This window comes from Mesoplodon bidens (genome assembly GCF_964165515.1).
Source record: "Mesoplodon bidens genome assembly, chromosome: 10".
NCBI lineage: Eukaryota > Metazoa > Chordata > Mammalia > Artiodactyla > Ziphiidae > Mesoplodon > Mesoplodon bidens.
Window position 1 is genome coordinate 62,694,753 of NC_138172.1, and position 20,161 is coordinate 62,714,913.

At 38.6% G+C, this 20,161-nt stretch overlaps 1 protein-coding gene across 8 annotated transcripts in view; it reads left to right on the forward strand.

Annotated features, from left to right (window-relative positions):
- Nucleotides 1–20,161, forward strand: part of DST (dystonin) — a 487,209-nt gene that overhangs the window by 365,677 nt on the left and 101,371 nt on the right. For all 8 annotated transcript variants that reach the window (XM_081247517.1, XM_081247515.1, XM_081247513.1 and 5 more), the window contains 10 exons: nucleotides 4,564–4,772; nucleotides 5,990–6,307; nucleotides 7,103–7,269; nucleotides 8,900–9,056; nucleotides 9,954–10,080; nucleotides 12,130–12,192; nucleotides 12,786–13,027; nucleotides 13,883–14,012; nucleotides 16,954–17,153; nucleotides 18,564–19,059. In XM_081247517.1, coding sequence (XP_081103643.1) covers nucleotides 4,564–4,772; nucleotides 5,990–6,307; nucleotides 7,103–7,269; nucleotides 8,900–9,056; nucleotides 9,954–10,080; nucleotides 12,130–12,192; nucleotides 12,786–13,027; nucleotides 13,883–14,012; nucleotides 16,954–17,153; nucleotides 18,564–19,059 — 2,109 coding nt within the window. The remainder of the gene's footprint in view (nucleotides 1–4,563; nucleotides 4,773–5,989; nucleotides 6,308–7,102; nucleotides 7,270–8,899; nucleotides 9,057–9,953; nucleotides 10,081–12,129; nucleotides 12,193–12,785; nucleotides 13,028–13,882; nucleotides 14,013–16,953; nucleotides 17,154–18,563; nucleotides 19,060–20,161) is intronic.

A 20,161-nucleotide genomic window follows, 5' to 3' on the forward strand; every position in this document is an offset into this window, starting at 1 on the left:
TACCATATCTTCTTTATCCATTCATGGACATTTAGGTTGCTTCCATGTCTTGGCTATTGTAAACAGTGCTGCATGTATCTTTTCGAATTATGGTTTTCTCTGGATATATGCCCAGGGGTGGGATTGCTGGATCATATGATAGTTCTATTCTTAGTTTTTTGAGGAACCTCCATACTGTTTTCCATAGTGGTTGTACCAATTTACATTCCCACCAACAGTGTAGAAGGGTTCCCTGTTCTTCACACCCTCTCCAGCTTTTATTGTTTGTGGACTTTTTGATGATGGCCATTCTGACTGGTGTGTGGTGAATACTTCATTGTAGTTTTGATGTCCATTTCTCTAACAATTAGTGATGTTGAACATCTTTTCATGTGCTTTTGGTTAATGTCTTCTTTGGAGAAATGTCTGTTTAGATCTTCTGCCCAATTTTTGATTGGGTTGTTTGTTTTTTGGATACTGAGCTGCATGTGCTGTTTGTATATTTTGGAGATTAATCCCTTGTTGGTTGCTTCATTTGCAAATATTTTCTCCCATTCTGTGGGTTGTCTTTTCATTTTGTTTATGGTTTCCTTTGCTGTGCAAAACCTTTTAAGTTTAATTAGGTCCCATTTATTTATTTTTGTTTTTATTTTTATTACTCTAGGAGATGGATCCAAAAAGATATTGCTGCGATTTATGTCAAAGACATAAATCGTTCATTCTTGCAGACATTCAGAAGACCATGTTTTCTTCTAAGTGTTTTATAATACCCAGCCTTACATTTAGGGTTTTTTAAAATTTTTATTTTATATTAGAGTATAGTTGATTTACAAAAAACTCTTTATGTATGCAACAGTCACAGAAAGTAGAACCTAACAAGATTCTGTTGGTTGATGGGATTTGGCCGAGCTAGACTCTCAACCTAAGGCCAGAACAGACTCAACAGACTCTTGGAGGGATGTTCTTGTCAAAAGCAGGAGCAAGGGGTTAAGAGGTTGAGATGTTCCTGCTTCTCCTTTTCGTGGGGTCTTTGAATGGCCTCACAGGGTTCTTCCGTGATCCTAGAAACCCTGTCCAGTTACAGCGATGCTTTTGCGGCCTCTCATGTTAGGTGGTGCCTTTCTTGAGGAAAGAGCTGTTGTGTATTACCTTTGTATCGACTCACAGTATTTAGTTTAAACGCACAGTGGATTATCAACTAACATTGTTTATTGTCTTATTATACTTTTTGTTTTGACTTTGCTACTTTTCCTATATTTAATGTGTGGTTTCAGGTTATTAAATAATTCTCAGTGTGAAATAAAAACTTTAACATAGCAAATGATTAACATACCTTTCACCTCAAGAGAGCTGGCATTAAAACCTGAGTTGAAATTGTAGGTAAAGAGAAGGATGAAGCTTTGCTCTTCTAAAACCACTCTGTAGAAGTCAAACCGTTTTCTTTCTTACAGACATTCAGAACCTTTTTTTTTTTAAATTTATTTTCAGATGATTTGTTTCCAGCAGTGTATGATGTGCTTCTTCTAACCTACAGGAAAAATATTTCATCTTACTTTGCCCAACGGGATTTTGTATTCAAAGAGGCAAAAACCCTCGAGGCGAAGTATCAGTAATATGACATAAAGTCCTGCACTGTTTCAAGAAAATGTGAAAAAAAAAAAGTTTATACATTTTCTGTTACAATATTTCATCATGGATTTAAACACTGATATAGTGCAATTTTTTATCAATATTTTAAAAATAAATTTATTTATTTTATTTTTATTTATTTTTGGCTGCGTTGTGTCTTTGTTGCTGCTTATGGGCTTTCTCTAGTTGTGGCGAGCTGGGGCTACTCTTCATTGCGGTGCGCGGACTTCTCATTGCGGTGGCTTCTCTTGTTGCGGAGCACTGGCTCTAGGCACATGAGCTTCAGAAGTTGTGGCACACGGGCTTCAGTAGTTGTGTCTTGCGGGCTCTAGAGCACAGGCTCAGTAGTTGTGGCGCGTGGGCTTAGCTGCTCTGCAGCATGTGGGATCTTCCCGGACCAGGGCTCGAACCCATGTCCCTTGCATTGGCAGGCGGATTCTTAACCCCTGAGCCACCAGAGAAGTCCCTATCAATATTTTTAAATTGAAGTATAGTTGATATACAGTGTTGTGTTAATTACTGCTGTACAGCAAAGTGATTCAGTTGTACATATATACACATTCTTTTTTTAATATTCTTTTCCATTATGGTTTATCACAGGTTATTGAATATAGCTCCTTGTGCTATACAGTAGGACCTTGTTGTTTATCCATTCTATATATAAGAGTTTACATCTGCTAACCCCAACCTCCCACTGCATCCCTCCTCCAGCCCCCTCCTCCTTGGCAACCTCCAGTCTGTTCTCTAGAGACATTCAGAATCTTTTGATCATGCACCTTGTCACGTAATTTTCAGCATGTGTATATAGATGCTCAGAGATGCACATGTATTTATTAATTACATAAACCTATTGCTATCTTAGCATATTATGTACATTATAAGACCCCAAAATATAAAATGTTAAAGTAGAAGATAAAACTGCGAATGATCCTGTGTCCCAGAACACTGTCTTCACCTCCCACTTTGGCAACCACTGCTCTTGGGACAGGGGCTTGGGGGAGAAAAGATGATATTATATGTAGTTCTGGTATTTGAAGAGGCATTTTGACACCTTCCCATTGTTAACTGTACACAATTTCACTTTCATTTGTTTAAAATCCATGTTACATTATTTTAAGACTAAAGCTTCTCTCTGACATAGTTTTTTAGGAATATGTGAAAGTATATTTAAGATATAGAGGAGTTTCTCTAAGATCTATCTGACTTCTAAGAAAACCAACCACTTAAAAAAGTAACATTCTTAAAGTAAATTTTGTTTGTACCTTTTTCTAAAGTATTTTTTAATTACTAAAATCAAGAATTTACTTCAGTGACAATATTTTATTACTAAGGAGTCCAAAAATAAACTAATACAATGTGTTAATTAAAAATTTTTTTTATTGAAGTGTAGTTGATTTACAATGTTGTGTGTGTTAACTTTATTAAAATAGCTGACTTTGCTTGGGAAATCACTTACCATAGCTAAACAGATATGATGGTGCCCTGTTGAAGCACAGAGCCGTCCATTTGAGAAACAGCTCACCTGCCATTCACAGCCTGCAGTTCAGATGATCTGCTCTGTGACTTTCAAATCAGGGCTGCACTTGAACCCGCTGCTTGTCTGCCCTCAGCATCTTGGTGCATATTAAACTCTGTCCCCTCCCTGTTACCCTTCTCAGGGGCTTCATTGTGTTTTCGTGAAAGGAGCATGATTGTCTCTTTCAGTCATCCAAGCTTAACCTCTCAGTTCAGTGAAAATTTGTCAAACTGCTTTCTCATGAGATAATATTAGAACAAGCAAAAAGAAATATTGTTTGTTTATATGGATTATGTACCATAAGCCAAACATAAGCATGTAAGAGGTTTCATTTTTATAGAAATGTCAATATTTTCTTCCATTGAAACATTTTACAGTGTATCAGAAATAATTAAAATTCTTTTCAGATTCTTGGACAGTAAGTGATAAATTGATGATTAAAAACATTGTTTTCCAGAGAGGTGGAGTCGGGGGAGGGAGAGGTGAATACATTTAAAACTACTGTTCTTTGAACTTCTCATTGGTCTTGCAGCATAGAATGTAGGTTGTTAAAATATAGAGCTTTATATATGAATGAAAACTAGCCAGAAAGGTTTTTTTTTTAAAGCATCTTAAGTCTTTAGAATTGAAAGTAAATCTTATCTGAGACAGGTCAGCCTGCTAACATTGTTTATTTTTCCCTTTGCCTGCTATTAAACTTATCAAATACATTCTATCTGTGTTATCTTAGAAGCATCATCTCAACCTTCTGTATTTTATGTGAATTTTCATCGTGTGTTGTCTATTTTCTCAGTACATTTGCATCTGCTAACTTCTGTGCGTTTGAGTACTTTGCTTAGGATGTGAAGGATGAGAAAAACTTAAATCTGTGTGTGTGTGTACATGAGAGAGAGAGCATGCATGAGCAAGAAAGATTGAAATAATTTTTATGCGTAAAGGTTAATTCTTAATAAATCTTTATAAGAGTATATTGTTTCTTGAGATTAGCTCTGTAAGACTGTCACCTTTTTTTTTTTTTTCCATGTAGTTATCAAGTGTGGCTAATTTGAAAAGTCAGGTTGAAAACCAATATTTATTCCGAAGATTGGCTGTTTGGATCACTTTCATTTCTCTGGACAATTCAAATGTTTATGCATCCAAAAATCTTTTTTTTCAAATGAAGAATATATATACACACACACACACACACACACACACAATTATATTTACACATATATACTATTTAAAAATTTTTAGCTTTTTATTTTCCACTAGGATCTTTTCTTTCTTTTTTCAGGTTTTGGTGGTGCTCTGATGATGCATTATGAATTTATCATTTCAACCTTTTTTCCTCTTCCAATTCTAGTATAGAAATTTTTGTGACTCTCCTTAGTGTGTTTTGCAAAGGAACAGCGCAAAGAGAACTTAGTGGTTAAAATTTCCCGATCCTTTTGGACTAGGTGACATTGTCGGGAGATATGATGACCTGTCCAAGTCTGTCAGTGAACGAAACGAGAAGCTGCAGATAACCCTGACCCGCTCTCTGAGTGTGCAGGACGGCCTGGATGAGATGCTGGACTGGATGGCGGGTGTGGAGCGCTCGCTGGAAGAGCAGCGCCCCGTGCCCTTGAACTCCGCAGCTCTGCAGGATGTCATCAGTAAAAACATCGTAAGTGACTTCCAACAAACCACTTTTAGATGAAAATAAACCCAGCATCTCAGGTTATTCAAAAAGTGTGGATGTTTTCATGCTCTGCCCATATCAAAGCCTTTCACTGATTTTCACTACACATTTTCATCCCTAAAATTCATATATCCTGGGTTTTTCCATGTGCAGACATAAACCTATATATGAAGAAGTTGAATGTTCTTGTTAGTGTAACATTATTTGCTCTTTTATCTGTGTATCTTCCTCAGCATATGAATTGTGGGTTATAAAGATCATTCTAGATGGCAGGGACCAGAACCTTATAATTCTCTTTAAGAAAAAACACAGACTTATTCTTCCCAGGAACTTGAACTGTATATACTATTGGGTTCTCTTGCTAAAACAACACTGGATATTGGATAAATTAAAAATAATTGTATGAAAGTTACTAAGAGAGTAGAACTTAAAAGTTTTCATCACAAGAAAAAAAATTGTAACTGTGTGTGGTGATGGACATTACCTAGACTCATTGTGGTGACATTTGGCAATATTTACAATTATCGAATCATTATGTTGTACATCTGAAACTAATTTACTGTTATAACATTATTATAACAGATAGTTATACAAATGTCAATTATATCTCAATTAAAAAATTGTAATATATTGAAAAAAATATAGTAAGCTCCAAGGATGGGTAGATTTAAGAGAAATTTAAGGCATGAAGAGATGTCTCCTGAATATAACAACGTGGAAAGTAGCGCTTGCATAGAGAGAAGTGTGTGAAGTGATTTTCTGTGAAGGAGCACAGAGGGACTTCCCTCTGTGTACTTTTCATGAACATCACTCATGGTACAGGGCATCCCTGCACACCGGGTCCTGTTTGTTCCTCACGGCTTTAGCCAGCTGCCCAGGAGGTTAATCAGATCAGTCTTGTTGTTGTCTAGCCTTTGAAAAATCAGGACCGTGGATAATCCCTGGGCTGCAGGAGATCCCGGGGTTGCTGAGTGGCGGCTGTCTCCTGCCTCGCCAGGGCAGCCAGCCAGCTGTTCTCCAGTCTCCTTGCGGGTACTGGGGATGGGATTCCTCTAGGGACCAATCAGCTTGTCTGTCACTCCCATTAGCTTCCTTAGTCACAGGTGGCTCAAACGTCTGTTGTTCTGAATAGTAATTTTTACAAGTCTGACGTTATTTGTAAATATCATTGTGTTACATGTGCGGTATTTGGTTCATTTCAGTTGTTGGACCAGGACATCGTGGGGCGGCAGAGCAGCATAAATGCCATGAATGAGAAAGTGAAGAGGTTCACAGAGACCACGGACCCGTCCACCGCATCCTCGCTGCAGGCCAGGATGAAGGACTTAGCCCTTCGCTTTTCAGAAGCAAGTCGCAAACACAAAGAAAAACTTGCCCAAATGGAGGAACTCAAAACCAAAGTGGAGCTGTTTGAGAACCTCTCAGAAAAGCTCCAGACATTCTTAGAAACCAAAACCCAGGCTCTTACTGAGGCAGATGTGCCTGAGAAGGATGTTACTGAGTTGTCTCAGTTTATGCAGGTATGTTTCCCATGGAATTCACAAGACTGATCAAATATTCAACAGCAAAGACAAGCACGTACATTTATTGGCAGGGTTATGACTAACAAGCATCATTTTCATTGCTGATGGATTGGTTAGATCTATGCTTTCCTCCTTTAAAAACTTCTAAATCTCATCTTCTCCTTGAAGCCTTTGGTCATTAATCAGAAGTGAACACCATCTCTCATTTTCTGTATATCATAGGTGATATACATATCTTATTCCAGAGCCCACAGAGGCAGAATGTAAAGAGTGCATATTTAAATTAAAAACTGTTCTCTTTCAAACAGCCTGCCTGCATGTTTGTTTATGCTTAGACCATAGGCAGGATCATTCTGTGAAATTCTGAGTGGAGCCATTCTGGTCCCATACCTACCTACATCTTGATGGGATGCCCTTTGAAGATCTAGCAACACCTTATATATTTTTTAATTTTTGTATTGAAGTATAGTTGATTTACAATGTTGTGTTAATTACTGCTGTCCAGCAAAGTGACTCAGTTACACACACACACACATATATATATATATATATATATACATTCTTTTTTAAATATTCTTTTCCATTATGTTTTTTCATAGGCTATTGAATATATTTCTCTGTGCTACAGTAGGACCTTGTTGTGTATCCATTCCATATATAAAAAGCTTACACCTGCTAACCCCAACCTCCCACTCCATCCCTCCCCCAAACCCCTCCCCCTTGGCAACCACCAGTCTGTTCTTTATGTTCGTAGCAACATCTTATATTATGAAATATCTAAATGCTTTGTAGGAATCAACTTCTGAACTGCTAGAACGCAGGAAAGATCTCGAAGTTTTGCATAATCTGTTGAAGGAGATCTCCAGCTATGGCTTGCCAGGGGATAAAGCTCTGGTTTTTGAAAAAACAAATAATTTGTCAAAGAAATTCAAGGAAATGGAGGATACTGTCAAAGAAAAGTAAGCACCACTTAAAAAATTGGATTTTATTCTACTTGATACTAATTGGAATGCATGATTTTTATTTAGTTATGTAGCTACCTGGAATAGTTTTTGGAAACTTGAGAATAAGCTTAGGGCTACTTTATAAGTACTTTAATATTGATAATTTTTTTGCTGTTAAAACTAAGTATAGTTTTTGTTAAAGTATTTAGGAGGGAAATTCACTACTTCTTACATGAAAGTATTTATTTATAGAAAGCACTGTGTGAGGAAAATGGTGGTGGTAGTGTTTTACTGAAAGTAGTTTAAACTCACTGTAGTCTGAAGCCTTTGGCTATTACATTTTTATTTGCAAAGGCAGAAATAAAAGATGGCCCATGGTTCATTGCTTTCTGGGCTCAATTCAGAAATGATGCATTATTCCAGCCTAGTTCTGGATAGTTCTGTATGGCTTTTTTTTTTTTTTTTTTTGTAAAATAGTTTCCTTTTTGAAGAGTTGTAGATCAGACATGATTTCACGAACAAACAAGGTAAGAAACAAGAGAATGAACCTAAATTAAGGTAAAAAAATGTACAGGGGTGTGAGCCTTGTGATTGAGTTTTATATTTCTGATCTCGTGCTAGTTGAGAATATACATCTGGTTTTGCCAAAGTTCATACAGAAGCCACCCAAAAGATAGAAAATAGTCATCTCTCTTTCAGCTATTCTTCGTCATTTCTTTGGAATTGTCTACCTAAAACTTTTGAGTGCTGTCTGGACTACTCACAGAGCTATCATTTCCATCCTATTTAATTCACATGGTGCAGAAGAAATATTCTTGGTTTCCTTGGGTAAACTCTAGGTTGTTTCTTCTGTCAGATGGGTCCAATTATAAAACCATGTGGTCATCAGTGATTAGTTTACCAGCCATGTACTCTCTGCTAATAATCCACACACCTGCACACATGCACATGCCGTCTACATGGTATCCAGTTACCAAATCTAACTGCCCTCATAGCTGTACCTGTGCCAGTCGTGTGCCCTCCCTCTGTGTAGTGTACAGAGACTGTACAGAGAGATCCGTATAGCTCACTGTGGAGCTTTCTGAGTATCCATGGGGGAGGTGCACATTAAGTTCTGCATCACTAGGTCTCACCTCGTTTTTGGAAACTCAAACCTGTCCTCTCTCTCTGTAAAGACCCAGTTTACCCATCCACTAAAATGACTGTAGTGACACTAGGTGGCGCTGTGTTTCCCTCATGTTAGTGACTTGTGTTTCCCCTCTGGTTCTCAGCCTGCTGGCATTTAGCACCATATAAAGCGGACAGATAAAAGCTCACTGGCTCTAAATCATGTTAAAGCTGTTTATATGGCTTTAGAGTGTACGTAGCATTATAGAGAGCCGTTACTCATGGGTTACAAATATCTTAACTGTTCCTGTCATGATCCACAGACTTTACTGAGGAAATAGACAAGGAGTAATTTAGCTGATTTCACTTGCCACCTATGAAACCTTTCCTCCTGTGTCTGAGGATTGAAGTGTGCCTGGGGGAAGATGTTTTCTTAATGCTAAGCTTGAAATGGGAATAGTAATTTACTTTTTAGTAATTAGTCCTTTGGAGTATCTCCCTTTGTGGCTTAAATTTGTCAATGATGTTTGTGATCTAGAAAAGAAGCTGTATCTTCTTGTCAAGAACAGATGGATGCCTTTCAAGTTCTGGTTAAATCATTAAAGTCATGGATAAAAGAAACCACAGAAAGAGTTCCCGTTGTGCAGCCTTCTTTTGGTGCAGAGGATTTGGGGAAATCTTTGGAAGAAACTAAGGTGAATCATTGTCCATGTCTGATAAGAATTTCTCATTTGCCTGTGTTAGGAATGAGAGGTTTCCTTTTATCTAATAGCATAAGTTAGAGCCTCATGTATGTACAGTGTATTTTGGTGATATTTGGAAATCATGACGGGTTTAACTGATCCTTTTGAAGAAGGACACAGACTTTCAGTTAATTTGCTTTTTTAAAGAGACGTATTTGTGAGTTGCTGACTGGTCCAAGTTTCTTTCCCCACCACATCTCTACTTAGTTTATTTTTTATACCATTTTTTCATAATGTTAGTAAAAGATCCTTCTCTTCAACTCAGCCTTTTGCTCTAGTTTGGATATATCACTCTAACCAGTATTTGAAGATGGAAGTTATTTGAATCTCTAGTGTGTCAGTCTTGTCATCTGACTCAGTCATAAAATGTATGACCAGTTATGGCAAGTTTTCCACTCTAAATTTGTGGAGTTGTGTGTCCTTTAAAATTCATTGAAGTTTTGATGATTAAAACTCACTATTAAATGGAATTCTGAATTTCCATTTTTTAAAATTGTTTCTACTCCTTTTTCTTTTTTTTTTTTTTTTGTAACTTGGCTGTTACCTAGTACAGTTTTGCAGACTTACAGTTGACAGTTACTTTGGAACCCGTGGCAGCTGGGACTAGCCTGGCTTCCACTGTGGCTGGGAGCAGAATTCAGGATGGACCCCACCCCACTCCTCACTATTAACAGTATTAACAGTCACCTGGGCCATTGGAACAAATAGAGATGCTGTCCTTTTCTTCCATCCCATAAGTCAGAACCCACAATCATCACTGTTTTAAGATATATTTAAGACATTGAATTATAATAGGTAACTTGGAAAAGATTACAAAGACTGAAAAATAATGTGTTTTTATATCTCCAGAAATTACAAGAGAAGTGGAGCTTAAAGACACCAGAGATTCAGAAAGTCAACAACAGTGGTATCTCACTATGTAACCTAATAAGTGCTGTGATGACCCCTGCAAAGGCCATAGCAGCAGTTAAGTCAGGTAAGTGCTTTATTTACATTTGTGGTAAAACCCATAAGAACTGGGTCCACCCATGTTGATTTTCTTTGTGTATGTTATTTTTAAAAATTAATGCATAAAATAACCTCAAACACGAAGGGAAAGTGACAAGAAAGTGACAAGACGCTGCCACGGAAAAGTGTCTGTTCTGGTCGAATTTCAGATCTCTTAGGTTTCATCTTATTAAATACTACAATTTAAAATGTAACCAAATTCATCTGTAAGAATAAGGAACATTATATTGGGGAAGGGGAAAGATCAGATTCCAGTTTGTTTGTTTTTACCTAATTGATGGGGATGTAGAAATTCTATTTGAAATCTTTGATAAAGAAATGAATCTGGTCTCCTGGGAAAGAAGGAAATAAGGAAAGGAAACAGGTTCTTTTCTGTTGAGTGAGCCCCTCTTAATTTCTTCCCATCTGCTTTATTCCTTACACTAGTCCCAAAGAAAACAGTTCTATACTGTGTTAGCCAGCATGTCTGAATCACAATCTTCCTAGGCTTCTCAACAGAAGGGGAGAGTCATGTATAAATAATGGTTCTAAAATTAAGTTGTGGATAGAGTTTTAAGTTTAAAACATATTTATATTGTTGTCACTATCAGGTTTCAAATAATCCAAGAGTAGACCAAAGGCAGATCTCATATCTTTATTCTGAGGGTTTCTGACGATCCTCTGTGGTTTATCTGCCCTGCTCAGCCCCCAGCTGTTCCCATTGTGAGGCTGATGTTGAGCTGGGCCCCTCTCCACCTACCGTTTATTCTGCTCTATTAATCCCATTTCAGACAATCCTCATAGTATACATGTGTGATGATCTCTTCTTTCTCTCCTAATCAGATTTCCTGAAATGTCAAGGTTTTTTATTTTTTTTTAAAGGAAGGGAATTCTGTGGTGTTTTACATTAGTTCTTCATGCCCATTCTATGTTAGTAATAAGTAAAAAGTATTTTTTTCCTACTCTTGACAACTCCCAAGCATGGTAGGAATTAATCTCAAGTATCTAAAGGGTATTTTCACTTCCATCTGAAATGCCACGGTGTGTGTGATTTTTTTTTTTTAAAGGGACAAAACTTAGATTAAGGTTCAGATATTTAAATGTTTTTGTTTAGGCTTGTTCTCATGTGGTTAGTTTGGGGAAATATTTTTGTGTTTTGGATAGAGAGCCAAGGCATACTAACATGAGAAGGTCTAATTGATTTTTTAATATTCTGGTTATGAAAAAGGAACCGGTGCTAGGTGTTTATGGAATTAAAGAGAAATAATTACTACAGCTCACCAAGTAGTTCCTATTTGCTAGGCAGTAGGGTAACTGTCTTTAATGCCCACAGTGGTCTCGCGAGATACGTGTTATTCTCCCCAGCAGAGGCTGCACAGATGGATTCACCTGTGCAGCCTCACAGGAAGTCATTAGTGGGGCTGGGGTTTAAGTTCAGGTGAGACATATGCCAGGGCCCAGGTGCCCCAGCCACTGTACCTCCTTCCTCTATGTTGATACAGTAATGGTTTCTTTTACTTTTAACTTTTCTTTAATGTCTTTTTACCTTATTCCACCTCCATTAAACCCATGAAAACACTGTAACTACAGCAGACAATTTTCAGTTTCTTAACTTGAGACAGACATTCTTTTGTCCGTCAGGCATTTATGCTTCAAGCAACACACGTAGTGACCAGCTTCTGTGCTTCAGGGACTGTATCACTAAAATAACTTCAGCTTTAAAGCAACCTTATCCCCAAATTTTCTTATAAATTAACAGTTAATGATTAATGTATATAATCTAAAGTTACTGAAACTCTACTGTTTAAGTTGATCATGTTATGACTTTAAGAATAAATTTTATGCAAAAGAGAGGATATAGCTTGATCTTTCAGACCTTCATTTGATTTTGAAATTGAATCAGTATTTTACATTTTCAAATAGTAATAACATTTTAAAAGAATTACTGTTTATGGCGTTTGCTTTAATGCCACCTACTATTAATATATATAAAATACAATAGAAATCTATGATGACTTCAGTTTTAATATTTTTGCAGGTGGAGTAATATTAAATGGTGAAGGAACAGCCATAGATACTCAGGATATTTTGGCAAATAAAGGTAAATGGTAACTTTAAGTGCTTATTGATTAAATTACTTGGTATGGTGTTTCTTTTGAGAGAGAGAGAAAATCTTTTTAGGGATGAAAAGTAGTTATATCGAAATTTCAAACTTGAATTAAAATGGTATGAGTATAGTCATGTTCTCCATAAATAACATGTTTATATAACATTCCATGCAATTTTGTTCATCTGAACTTAATGAAATCCAGTAATTCAGCTTGGCATTTGGTTTATGTTTCCCTCTTTCGGGTTAATTTGAGATATTTTCTCACTTGGGATAACATTATTTGAGCTATTTTTTTTTAATTTGATACCTGAGGAATTAATAAGTATCATTTCATGATTTGGGTTTTTTATTCCATTTAAAATATCTATCTCATTTCACTTGTATTATGCAGTATACCTAAAGTATTTGTCATTAAGTAGCATTGTAAGATGATGTAACATTTTAGTTCTAAAAACTCTATGACTTTATCATAGTAGATTTAATATTGACAAAATAGAAGGAAATAGCACGTGAAACAAATTTTTATTTCTAGAGCTCTAAACACCCTGAAAATGTGTCAATATAATTTTTCTTCTTACGTTTAGGATTAATGTCCATTAAAAAGGATATGACTGACATAAGCCATGGCTATGAAGATCTTGGCCTCTTACTTAAAGACAAAATAGCCGAACTGAGTACCAAACTCTCCAGATTGCAAAAGGCTCAGGAAGAATCAAGTGCCATGATGCAGTGGTTACAGACGATGAACAAAACTGCCACGAAATGGCATCAGGCACCTACACCTACAGACACTGAGGCTGTGAAGAGTCAAGTTGAACAGAACAAGGTATCTTATGTGGGTCCATTTACCGAAGATGTGAGAGAACAGATTAGTGCTCAGAACTGAACCCTGGGGGTCAGGAGCCCCATTCAACACATAGCTGCCAGCTTTGTTGAACATGACTTTCTGTAGAGACTGATGCTAATAGTCACTTATTTTTACACGCAGATGTTATAAAGATGAGTGAGCTGTTGGGTGCAAGCAACTTTGCTGCCTTCAAATTAGTTTAAGTCTTGGATTTTAACCAGTACTTACTGGAAAAGATGTATTTAAGGGCTAAGTGTATTAGGAATCTGTTCTGTCCAGTATAAAATAGGGGAGCTCCTGCTTTCCCTTTGTTTAATACACAGTATTTCTTTCTACAACTGTCAAGGTTGGGAAAACGGTTTTGCACTCTGGCAATGCTGGCAAAAATGTCTCCAGATGACTAACTTATCTTTGAACTCTGTAACGTGTTGTCCAGAAAAGTGCTTATTTGCTAGTAGTCTCAAATCTTGCAGCCTTTATCAAGACTGATTTTCTGATTAATTACAATCTTACTGATGTCATTTTCCTTTTTTTCCAAAGGGATTTGAGAATACCTTGAAATTCTTTCTAGGTGATGGGATGAGGGTCATTATCTCTGTAGCTCTAGCATTCCTCCTTGGGATTCTGTTATCACCTAGTCAAAGAATAGTTATGAAGAGGAAAAGAAAATGTAATTCACTGCTGAATCCGGTCCTCACTCACTTCAGCCTTTAACAGTGGACTTTTTCCCCTCTTTTGGTCATGTTGGAGAAAGAAGTGCTCTATTGAAATTGTGTTTTTGTCTTTTGATGTTGACGTACTTTAAAGAAGTTACTTTTTTTATTTCCTTGTTAGTCATTTGAGGCAGAACTGAAGCAAAATGTAAACAAAGTGCAGGAGTTGAAAGACAAGCTGACGGAGCTGCTGGAGGAGAACCCAGACACTCCGGAGGCCCCCAAGTGGAAGCAGATGTTGACGGAAATAGGTATGTTACCACTTACACCAGAGGCCGTGAACAGAAGCACAGTCATTTTTTAAAAATCATAATCTCTATCAGAAAACATCTATCCAACAATCTCACTGACTTTGGGATTTGCTTTCCTGTTTCAGAATCGATCTTTGCATATTCTAAAGTGTCATTTCATATTACATGGTGCTAGGCCTTGGCATATCTTGTGTTTTTCTCACCACACACAGTAACGAAATTTATGTTTATGAAGAAGGTAGATACCAGTTAATAGAATGCTGTGTATTGAATCACATGTTTTCATTATGGTTTATTTTTTTACTAGGTTTTGGGTGCTTCTAATTTTTTATGCTTTGTTATATTTTAGTGTGGAGAGTCCTTTTTGTTTGTTTGTCTGGAAAAGGTGGGTGCCTTTCTCCATCATGGAGTTCCTGATGGGACCCCACCAGCCCCTGTTTCATGCTGCTGGTCCCTTTCCCAACCAGCCTGAGAAGACTGCTCCCCACAGGAGTCTGGGGTTTTGCTCTGTACCCAGAGTCCTTCTCCCATCTCCATCCTGTCCCTATATAAACTGTTCCTCGGAGATGCAGAATTTCCTTCACAAGCTCTGTTATCTTATCACCCCTTTTCCTTATTGTAATGATATGGGAGTGAGTGTAAGACAGTGATACTCATTTTCCCTACTTCATAGTATTTGGAGAATTCAGTGAGTTAATGTGTGTGCAGCTCAGACAAACAGTATCTGGTACATAGTAAGTGTGTTTACTATGACTATCACAAGAATCATTTTACTTTGAATTGTTCCATTATATTTAGCTAAATCTTGTCCTTCCTCTAGAGTCAGATATGCTGTGATAAATTTAGAAGTTTCTAAGTGCGTTTTAGTTTAATAAGAGTCATCCCTATACATGTAACTGCTTCACTTCGCTGTGCACCTGAAACTGACACAACATTGTAAATCAACTATACTCCAGTAAAAGAAAAAGAGTCATCCTAAGAGATCTTAATGTTGAAAGGTGTATTTAATACAACAATAGAGACTCCTGTTGCATTATAATTAATTGGGCCCTAATTCAGTGGCTCTCACCTAGAATATCAGAATTACCCGAAGGAATGTTTTCAAGGCATCTTAGAATAGCGGAGGGAGCAAGGAATGCATATTTCCGAAAAGCTTCCTGATAAGATTTTGGTATTTCTCCTTCTCCATTTATGGTTTGAGTTGCATTATTTCATTATCAGATTGTGATTGACTAGAACACGCCGTATAGTGTGACGTTGTTTAGGTAAACGTTTCAGGGGCTGGGCTCTGAGAAAAGCAGCTCTTCAGTGCATTACACGAGGTGAAAAAAATCTGTCAGATCAGCTCTTCACACCGTCAGTGCTGAGTGACTCAAGTGTTGAGGGATGGTCTGAAATTCTGGGCTTCAAGGAGCATGCCGTCCTCAGGGCTGGGGGAGCAGGCAGGGCATCCTAGCGGAGGGTGAGACCCAGTGGGATCGTGCAAGTGGGATGGGGCAGGGACAGAGGGGGAGGGATGGAGCATGTGAGCTGTGGGGCCCCTGTGCGCCCAGCCTGTTGCCATGAGGACGTGTGATCAGTGGGCAGATGAGGGCTTCCTCTCGGAGGACAGACCTTCTTGGATGAGCACATGAGGGCCCTTTTGTGGGAGACCCTGGAGGTCAAGCAGAGGTCATCAGATTTTGCCATCTACTTGGTGACGAGTAAATTATTGAGGGGTTTGAGCCCAGAAGTGACATATTCAGTGATGTTTAAGGGAAATTATTTTAGAACCAAATTCATTGCAGCTGAGGATCACGAATCGCAGGTAAGCTGGTTAGAAGGCTCTTGGTCTAGGTGTGCAGTTCTGGAAAGGGTGCTCCTGGCAGCAAGAGTGGAGCATCCCCTGGGGACGTGTTAGAAATGCACATTCAGACCTCACTTCAGACCTGCTGATCAGTGCCTCCGGGGGTGGGCCCAGCACCTGTGTGACCAGACCCTCTAGGGGTCTCTGATGCAGCTCCAGCTTGAGAAGTACTGGTCTTGGCAAAACACGATGAGAACCGACGTGGAGTTGGGTATTGGGAACGGAGGGACTGGGTTTAAGGGTTTGTGATTGAGGATATAGGAGAGTCATGAAAGAACATCCTGAATTATGGCATTTCATGATGTGCATGAGAATAACCTGCAAAAGAAGTCTAAAAGTCGGAAAAACCTACCCATTTTGAGAGGAATATCGTGAGTTTTTTCCTCCAACATTGAATTTAAAGGGTTGGTGAGATTTCCTATTGTAACTTCTGAGCAGCTGGCTGCTGATGTGTGATTTGCGTAGAAGAGCATAGTTGGGTGTAGATACACACATTTGGGAGTCACTTACCTCCATCTGGTCGTTGAAGGTTTGCTATTAAAGAAAAGGATACAGGGGCTTCCCTGGTGGCACAGTGGTTGAGAGTCCGCCTGCCAATGCAGGGGACACGGGTTCATGTCCCAGACCGGGAAGGTCCCACATGCTGCGGCGCGGCTGGGCCCGTGAGCCATGGCCACTGAGCCTGCGCATCCAGAGCCTGTGCTCTGCAATGGGAGAGGCCATAACAGTGAGAGGCCTGCGTACAGCAAAAAAAAAAAAAAAAGAAAGAAAAGGATACATGTTCATTGTTCTAGTGGGTCAGTTCTAGTTGAATAAACAGACTCTGTAGGACTTCTAAAAGGAATGAGCGTTCTCAGGAATATTCCATAATCTACAGCATCTTCCAAAATCAGATTCAAATCTATTTTTCTTACACTTCAGTTGACACAAACCATTGGGACCATAAAATCTGTATCGTTAAATGCAATTAACGCACGGGTTAGTCTTTAATTGACTATGTGAGGAGAGTCCTGTCCTACAGTCTTCATAGATACAGTTGTATTAAATGTATAAAAAACAAACATCTGTTTCATCCTTTATCTTTTTTTCTTCTAGATTCTAAGTGGCAAGAACTCAATCAGTTAACAGTTGATAGACGACAAAAACTGGAAGAATCCTCAAATAATCTAACCCAATTCCAGACCGTGGAGGCTCAGTTAAAACAGTGGCTTGTGGAAAAAGAACTGATGGTCAGTGTCCTTGGACCCTTGTCGATTGACCCAAATATGCTGAACACACAAAGGCAGCAGGTGCAGGTGAGTCCTACCTGACTTAACAAGACAGATGTTTTCATTAGAAATACATTACCTTGGACGGTATGTGCTCTGCCTGTCTCGGAGGGTATTTGTAATGTGTCAGATGCCCACGAGGTACTGTCATGAGGCTGGCAGGAAACCCCCAGAGAAGCAAAGCTCTGGAGCATCCCTGAGGGGTCCACCGAGCCCACGAGTATGGTCAGGTCCCTTGATCGTTTCAGTCATATTGTGGTTTGTAGGGACCCTGTTAAAGAGGACTTTCTTTGAAGTATTAATATGATTGCATAAGTAATAACATTTTTATGAGAAGCTAGTATATTGTTTAGAAATGACTCCTTTGAGGTTTTATTCATTTTGATTATGGTACTAGATAATGAAACTTATAAAGCTCATGCAAAACATCCCTGAGTGGGGGAGACAAAGTAAGAAGAGAAAGAAGAAGGGAAGAAGAGGAGGAACCTTGAAACCCGCAGGGTTAGTTAGACTCATCTAATTATGAGCAGATAAATCCACAGGGGGAGAAACATACGTAAATTGTAAGTCAGACGTAATCGCAGGTGCTCCGCTGTGGTCTCGGTGAGCTTTCTTTCTGTGCAGGTGGTGGTTTCGGAGCATGGAAGCTGATCTGCACTCTGAAAATACACAACAATCTGGGTAGTTGAGTCACATGCTGTCCTAGGCATGTATGTTCTTCATCTGAATAGATGGAAACAAAAGATATAAAGAAACATTTGAGGAGAAATAATTATCCATAGTCTCCCAGAGATAGATAAAATATTCTACAAAAGAAGGACATTTGGGGATCATTCGTTTTATAATGAAAGCCAGTGTGAGCCCGCACGCGCGGAGCGACATGATTTATTGGCTAAATCTTTACAAAAAAGACTGTAAACGTCGATCTTATGTTTAAAAAGAACCTTTGTAAATCAATACACCATGAGTTCGTATATCCTAACACTGTTATCACTGTGTATTTCCTTTGGTGTAAAATGCTATAGAGCATTTAAAAAATCCTGTAAAAAGAAAAATGCAAATAGGAAAAAATCAAATTGGTGTTAGTGCAATGTAAACTTGTCTAAAAGCAGTATTTCTCTTTGTGTGTGAAAATTTGTACATAAATTTTTGCTCCTTTTCCCCACACTAACAAAAATATTTATTCTCTTTTGTCTCCCTTGGGGGATATTATTTTAGACAAAATGTTAATCTCTGAAGCACCATTGCTCTTTGGATTAGTTTATGATAATTGCACTGCCTTTGAAATAAAAGCTGGGAAAGCAGTAACAAAAATAAAATAAAAACTAGATAATTAACTACCATTTCTATCTGTTTAGAAACTTAAAGGTATGTTTTCTGTAATTAATTCTCCAGTCATTTGTGTGTTTATTCGCCCTTGTCACCTCTTTACCTTAGATTCTCCTGCAAGAATTTGATACCCGGAAACCTCAGTATGAACAGCTAACAGTGGCTGGTCAGGGCATACTGCACAGACCTGGGGAGCACCCATCCTTCCATGGGATTGTGAAGGAACAGCTGGCAGCTGTAACCCAAAAATGGGACAGCCTCACGGGACAATTGAGGGACAGATGTGACCGGATCGACCAGGCCATTGTTAAAAGCACCCAGTATCAAAGCCTGCTGAGAAGCCTTTCCGATAAGCTGGCCGACTTGGATAATAAACTCAGCAGCAGTGTGGCCGGGAGCACACACCCTGATGCGATGAACGAGCAGCTGGAAACAGCCCAGAAAATGAAGCAGGAAATAGAGCAGGAAACGAAGCAGATCAAAGTGGCCCAGGCTCTGGGAGAGGATCTGGCAGCCCTGGTTAAAGAAGAGTACTTAAAAGCTGAACTTAGTCGACAACTGGAAGGCATCTTAAAATCATTTAAGGATCTTGAACTAAGAGCAGGTTTGTGTGTCTTCTTTGAATGCATGTATTTCCTGGAAATAGGGATCAGTGAACTCCCTATTTCCAAGCTGTTGGGGAAACCAGCCCCCTAAAGTGAACCTGCCCGCAGTGAGAGGTGCATGCAAGGAGGGTAGATTTGGGTTCACATGCACACATAGCGTTGCAGGGGCGGGGGGTTCTGCACAGATGACAGGGGGACCCCGTGCCGGCAAAGTCCACTTCGCATAGGCCCACGGAAACTTCAGGTACTCCAGATTGGTTTTTACAGACTTTCAGACATAGAGAACAGACTTGTGGTTGCCAAGGGGCGGGTGAGGTAGAAGAGAGATGGAGGGGGCAGTTTGGGATTAGCAGATGCAAACTATTAAAACAAATTTTTTTTATTGAAGTAGAGTTGATTTACAATCTTGTGTTAATTTCTTCTGTACAGCAAAGTGACTCAGTTATACATATATATACATTATTTTTTAATATTCTTTTCCATTATGGTTTATCGTAGGATATTATATAGAATGGATAACCAACAGGGACCTACCGCATAGCACAGGGAACTCTATTCAGTCTCCTGTGATAAACCAAAATGGAAAAGAATATGAAAAAGAATGTGTATATATGTATAACTGAATCACTTTCCTGTACAGTAGAAAATAACACAACATTGTAAATCAACTATACTTCAATTTAAAGAAACAGTAAAAAAAACCAAATTGGTTTTTAAAGGTGTCAGTGTTTATGCTATGCGACAGTCTTGTTTCACCAGAAAAGGAGACGACTACGGTTATTAAAAAAGACTTGACATCATCTTCTTGATAACAGCTAGTTCGTCTGGTTCCATCATGGAAGCTTTTCCAGAGAAACGTGTGAGAGAGAAGCATTATGCACGGTTTCCTCTCTTGCCTGCTGTGGCCATCACTCTGTGTTCGCCGAGCCCGGGATGGTCCAAGGCAGCAGCAGCAGTTTCTGGGCCCGAGAAGGGCCGGCCAGAGGAGAGCCCGTTGGTTGCTGTGTTTGTCATTTGCCAAGTAACCCTAGGCACTCAGCTTATGTTTTTTAATAATTGATTGGATTTGTTTAATGATCATAGCAACTGTTTCAGACTTAC